Source organism: Hypomesus nipponensis, chromosome 18, assembly GCF_054491055.1.
Source record: "Hypomesus nipponensis isolate SF chromosome 18, ASM5449105v1, whole genome shotgun sequence".
Taxonomy (NCBI): Eukaryota; Metazoa; Chordata; class Actinopteri; order Osmeriformes; family Osmeridae; genus Hypomesus; species Hypomesus nipponensis.
In genome coordinates, this window is record NC_140378.1 from 2,193,562 (window position 1) to 2,199,740 (window position 6,179).

Below are 6,179 nucleotides of genomic sequence, written 5' to 3' on the forward strand. Positions count from 1 at the left end.
TAGGCATAGTTCAGGGGTCAAACACACCCAACCATCCAATAACACGGCAAGAGGCACAGCAGCCATGCCCACCAGGAAGTCAGCCACCGCCAGTGACACCAGGAAGCCAAATGTTGGCTCTTTGAGAGAGCTGCGGACACAGACACACACAGCCCACACTACTAACACATTACCTAGGCAACATGCCACGGCAACCAACACCTCTAAGATAGTGTAGATAACCCAAGCCCATTCCGACATTCTTGGGACGAGAAGGAGAACACAATGAAGCAAATTCTTCTGATGAAGGGAATGATTTCTTGGCAGAAGTCTATTTGCATCTGAACAAAAGCTCAGTTTGTCATAACCCCAACTCCACACTTACCTCATCAACTATCTCTCTCTCACACACAAAGACAGAAATAGTGTGGGAAGTGGAAAGAAGAATATTTTGGGGGGTAAACACACTAGAGAGCATCTGTGTTGAATCAGTGAAAACCCTACCCTTACTTTGCTATGAGGGTGTGTAGCTCACCAAGGAATTGAATGGGTCATTGGGACAGAACAGCAACATACGTAGTTCAGGCAACACATTTTTGCTTGTGCAGAACAGACCGATGAGGGCAGGGATGGACTGGGGGAAAAAGTGGCCCGGGAGTTATACTGTCAGACCGGCCCACTCAGTAAACGGCGCGCGGCCCACTCAAAACACAACGCGTTGTCCACTCAATGCATTGCACGTATCGACCAGTCATTGGCCTACTTGGAAAAATACCCATACACTTAGCATTATTTTGGATGATTACAAAGAAATTACATCATATATGTTGAATTTCTTACGTTAAACTTCCGAAGTCAACAAGAACACATTTCAGAAGACATCGTCACCATGAGTGTGAATACAGATCGCGAGGATCAATATAAATCTCAGTCAGTGATTCTAGATTTTAAAGGTCTTAAAGCAATTTATGCGTATTCAAGCTATGACGTGAGATAATATGAGATGCCGGTGATGTCAGAGGGATGGTTGGTAATGGAAGTGGGCCGGTATTTTAGACCATCCCAACCCTGTCGGCCCATTGGGGATTCTCCCGATATCCCTGATGTCCAGTCCGCCCCTCGATGAGGGGATAGAGAAGCTGTTGCAGGTGAGCAATACAATCCAAGTTTGTGAAGCTAGCGCCACCATGTGGCTTTAGGTCAAACTAGGTGTTTGGGAGAGGTATCACTGCTGTCAACTTAACTGATATATGTTTTGAGTTGTGCCTAAATTTGCGGTTTTGAATGGTTCTATTTCACTATTCACACGCCTTTACATTTGACTATGGAAAAATATTTTGGTTTACATATGTGTGTGTTTAGTTACAGTAACTCCTGCTTCATAGTGGGGGTGTTGTATTGATCAACAGAACTGTTGTGATGGCGGTTTCATGCCCCAGGCTTACTTTGCATAAAGTCTTGTAAGAAAATTGATAGTTTGTTTCAGTGTGTGTCTTGGAAGAAGGGGGAAGGAATAGCAGGTGCTGTGTAGTTTGTTAACACATTGTGCTGTGTGTTTTAAATGTTTTTGATCTGTTATTTTAAGTTCATATTTATTCAATCATATAAAACAGATTGGAGGAAAACAAGTTAATTTCACAGACTTTTACAACTAGACTTTCACATGTAGAAAAAAACTAAGCTATTCTTCATTACAAAATCATTGTGTTCCATGAATCATTCAATCTACTTATAAAGTAGCTGGTTTGTATACAGACAATCCTCAGATTTACAAATGTTCAAAGCCAGACGACTTCTCCCTTCATATCACCACAGCTTGACGTCCAAAGCCTCAAAGGAACCAACCATTTAGCAGGATTTTTGCTAAAAAATGTGGATAGATGTAGGCTGAGTAATATCCAAAGTCTCTCAGCTGAGCCCAGTTAAAGACAAGATGTATCCATCAAGCTTATACAAGATGTCTTTCAAATCTACCAACAGACTGGAATGGTCAATATTGAACATGAATATCAATACTGTACTCTCATAGTCACATACTATTATTTTCTTATCCTTATTTCTGCACATCAATGTTACAATAACACCTTCATCCTGTCTTGATTCTCATAATCGTCTTGTGTTTAATGACTCCTCTCTTGCTATTTCAAATACTCAGTATTCATCAGTATGTTCCTTGATGGGTTAGCACATTAACATTCTCTATAAGTCAATAGAGGTGCATGTTAAAAGCGTTCAACATGATAATTGAAATCCACAGGATTTCTTTTCCATCTAACTTTGCTTAATTTAATGGCATGACAACAGAATGTGTCATTGTTGCCATACAATAAACAATGAAACCAAGTATATATGTTATTAAAGCAATTAAATCAAGGAAAAGCTTAGAAAAGGCTGTTACGGTACCAGTGGATTGATTAAGGATCTATTCTATAGAACTGCTCTAAAAAGGTATGTTCATTCTCAGTTTGTATTTGTGTGTGTGGTCTAGAATGTGTATCCTTTTTGCGTGGGGGCTTAGTGTGTTTATTCTAGTCTGTGTGTCCCCATGTGTGTGTGTTTGTCCCCCTGCAGCCCTCGTAATGTTCTCTCGTCAAACTTGTAGGTCAGTTTTCTTTTGACTTTACAGATTTCACCGGTGCGTGAGTAGTTCCTCAGGGCTCTCGCCATCTTCTGGTAGGTCATGGTTTTGCGGTTTCCCTTGCGGTGGCCCCAGAGCTGGGCCAGACGTTCCTTGTTCTGGGAGGAGAACTGGAAGGTTCCAGATGAGGACTGGACCCACCAGATACAGCTGCGCATGGATGGGGTTTCCAGCATCTCAAACAGGAACTGGAACAAGCGCTCCTTCCTTTTTCCTGTTTGAGGTTTGGAAAGTGAAAGTTGTGCCGTAAAAAGACAATGGTGTTTGTGTGTGTCTGTGAATTTCAGTTTAGCAGGTCATGCGGGATTACTATACCATAAACCACAAAGGCAACAAATCTCATTGCTTAAGGAATAACTTTAGGTGTCAGATGTAGGGTAAGGAGCTACTAAAAGTAAAATGTGTTCTTTTGCAAAGTGCTCATGGGTGTGTTTTTTGTGTATGTGGCATGTATTTAGAGTTGGGGGCTGTACCTGAAAGCGGGGTGAGGGGCAGTGTCTCACTGGTCTCCTTACTTCTCCGCTCCGATGGTGGGGAGGGGCTGTAGGGGTAGTCTGGATACTGGGAACTGCTGGACTGGGAGTCTGAGTCACTGCAGGTAGCCGTCTCATAGGAATATCCACTGTGATCCTGAAAACACATAAAAACATGCTATTGCAATGAGGTACTTTACTACTAAGTCTTGCAAAAAAGGTTTCCATGCTGAAAATAGAAAAACTGACATTTTGTTTTTTCAGATTATTTGAATATGTAGTCCTTTTGACAGTCAGCTTTGACTGGAACTGTATAGAAAGTTTTTACTGGCCCTAACAATACATTTACTTTTTTGTCACAGCATTACATTTTTATTTGTATTAGTATTATTATGTATTAGTATTATTTATAAATGTATCAATACGCCACACTCACCCAGTGGTTGTTGTGAGGGCTGGGCCACATCTGGGGAGGAGCCTGCTCCTCATACTCTTCATGTGGTGTGTGAGAGCCGTAGTTCCACTCATATGCATGTTGGCCTGACCAACTGTTCTCTGTGGAGGGACACAACACTGTTAGTGTACGCATGCACAGTATTTTGTACAATCATTTGCTCGCTCACTTATTCGCCCACTCACCCACCCGCTGACTCACCCACCCAAACACCCGCCCACTCATGATTTTGTACAATCATTTCCTCGCTCACTCACTCGCCCACTCACTCACCTATGATTGTGGTTTTAGGGTGTGAGTGTGGGTGTGTGAGTGTAGGCTGAGTGGGGGCAGCAGGTGGGGTGGCTGGCCTGCGTAGCGGCTGCACTTCCAGGGAGTGCTCCTGCAGGTACTCCTCGATCACCTCCAGATCCACTTCGGCCGTGGAATGACCGCCCCAGCCCTCACGCTCTCCGCTAAGGCCCAGCTCAGGCATGTATGCCATCTGTTGGAGAAATGAAAAGTGAGGAGGAGGGGGGGGACTGTTTTGCATGAAGGGCTGCAGTTGTCTGAGGACCTTTGCATTTGACACAATAAGCATGTCAATAATCAAATAAAGGTTATAATACACACATCTGTTCCAAGTAAAACCATTCATCTACATCAAGCATGACTGTAATAATAAAATCAATATAACATTTTAGGAAATACTTTTGATCCACAGTAACTTCACTCATCCATACCACAACAAAATGTTAGTTTTACTAAGCTTACTTGTTTTGAAAGAGACATTCAAAACACACACTGCATAGCAGTCAACATCAGTAGTAGTCTATTGTATTTAATCTGTGTATGTTTCCCTTGGTTAGGGCAGGAGCAGCGTGGTTGGGGTTTGTGTTGTTTTGACTGCCAAATGTAGCCTATGCCTCCATTAACAGTCTCAGTCAACACAGTGTACAGACAACAAAGTAATACAGTGTGTATGCTTAGTTTGCATTCAAACTTGACAAACAGACATGTTGCTGGTAACAGTACTGTATTTGTGTTATTTGTTTATGGGTTAACGGGGTCTCAACTGTATCCAGGATTCAGACCCATCCGACAATGACTGATTAAAGTTTTGCTGTAGTGTCTAACTGTTAGATTCAAGGCTGTAGCCATGGAGTCAACATTGAGAGCGACTAAATCTGCTGGGGAGTCTGAGGGTCCCCCCCCTGAGAACTTTTTACATTTAGTTATGAATATGATATAATTTGTTATGATAATTTTGGACAGCGTGCGTGACCCACTGTCATAGCCCACTGTCATAGCGTAGCACATTTGAATTGTATGTATATTTTCATAGCAATATATTGGGGGGGACATTTTGACCTAATTTGAATATCGGGGGGGGGGGAGGGGGGTGTGCCAATATATATTATGATAATGGCTCTGGTTAGATTACTAACTCAGACAGACAATAACATACACACATATATTTGTGGTGTTTGGGTCTGTGGGAGACCCTTTTGAATTTCCAATAAAAGAGAAATTATGCAATTAATTATTTTCAATTCAAGACTCAGACGCTAAGACTTTTTGTGAAGAACAACAACAAACTTTCATTGAGTCCACACTGTGGACCCTTTCCCTCCCACCTAAACATTTATATAACATACTTGGTGATTCGGGTCCACTGGGACCAACAGTAATAAAAGTGCGTGCAAAGGTGCAAAAAAAAAATACAAAAATTGTTTAGGCAGTGTTTGTTTTTGAATCCGAATAATGTTGTGGGTCCATCATACTCCAAACATTGGGTAAGGAACAAAAATATCACCACACCCAAAGATATAATACAAATACACTTACTGTCTCAAGAGTCGCAAGCATCCTTCTGCAATCTGAAAATCCCCAAAACACATTCCTTAAATACTGTGTTTCCAGCACACCAACACACAAACATGCAACACACAACATGACCCCAGAAGTGAAAGTGGAGTCTGTCGTAGTCGCTGAGTCTTATTCTAACGTGTTGGCAACTTACAAAAAAGTTCCTATTGACCAAATCCTTGATACACAACTTGATACACAAATAATAAAATGAGTAATTGTTGATATATTAAGCTGTATGATATTGAGTTAACTGTACCTGGTTGAATCAGAAAGATGTAGTGTTGAAGTCTGTATATGGCTAGTATCCGTCAGAGAGCAAGTTGAAGGACAGAGAGATGTGAAGGGGAAGGTGCAAGCACACCTGAATGACACTCCCATCTGGCCTGCCAAACTTTTATACTGTATACCTTTGCCCCTCCCTCTCCCCTCCAACTACCCCCACTCACACACACCAACACACACACAAACACAGACACCCCCCCCCCCACACACACACACACAGAAACACTTTCTTTAAAAGAAACTCCTTATTTCTCTGTATATCTACAATTTATTTTGTATTGTCTGTCTGTCCATCGATCTATCGATAGCAGTGCCTCTTTCCTCTGTAGTCAACAGCGGCAGGGTTTAGAAACATGCTGAACACCTGTTGAGAACAAGACATGCCTGTGAGAAGGAAATTTTGAGTCATTACTAATCTACAATCGATAACAACTGCTGACTCCGACACAGTGTCACACAAGCTTCCTAGACTCATTTTAAATCTCTGTATACCCCCACTGCA

General features: G+C 41.9%; 2 protein-coding genes across 2 annotated transcripts in view; both read right to left on the reverse strand.

The window, feature by feature from the left end:
- The window catches only part of LOC146250816 (adenosine receptor A1), a 56,728-nt gene extending 56,491 nt beyond the window's left edge, over nucleotides 1-237 (reverse strand). The window contains exon 1 of the mRNA XM_084679482.1: nucleotides 174-237. Within this exon, the coding sequence (XP_084535608.1) occupies nucleotides 174-232 (59 nt within the window). The 5' untranslated portion in view covers nucleotides 233-237. The remainder of the gene's footprint in view (nucleotides 1-173) is intronic.
- Nucleotides 238-1,603: 1,366 nt separating this feature from the next.
- LOC146250818 (uncharacterized) lies at nucleotides 1,604-5,787 on the reverse strand. The gene is made up of 6 exons (XM_084680896.1): nucleotides 5,652-5,787; nucleotides 5,372-5,403; nucleotides 3,818-4,028; nucleotides 3,527-3,645; nucleotides 3,091-3,247; nucleotides 1,604-2,831 (listed from the first exon to the last, which is right to left on the reverse strand). The coding sequence occupies exons 2-6, from the start codon at nucleotides 5,390-5,392 to the stop codon at nucleotides 2,503-2,505; spliced, it is 837 nt and encodes a 278-aa protein (XP_084537022.1). The 5' UTR covers nucleotides 5,393-5,403; nucleotides 5,652-5,787; the 3' UTR covers nucleotides 1,604-2,502.
- Nucleotides 5,788-6,179: the final 392 nt, after the last annotated feature.

Coding starts and splice junctions, on each gene's coding strand:
- LOC146250818 (XM_084680896.1), bottom strand. CDS start 5,392: ATGCTTGCGACTCTTGAGACA. Junction 4,029..5,371: donor TGCTTGCGACTCTTGAGACA/GTAAGTGTATTT, acceptor TTTCTCCAACAG/ATGGCATACATGCCTGAGCT. Junction 3,646..3,817: donor CCCTAAAACCACAATCATAG/GTGAGTGAGTGG, acceptor GTCCCTCCACAG/AGAACAGTTGGTCAGGCCAA.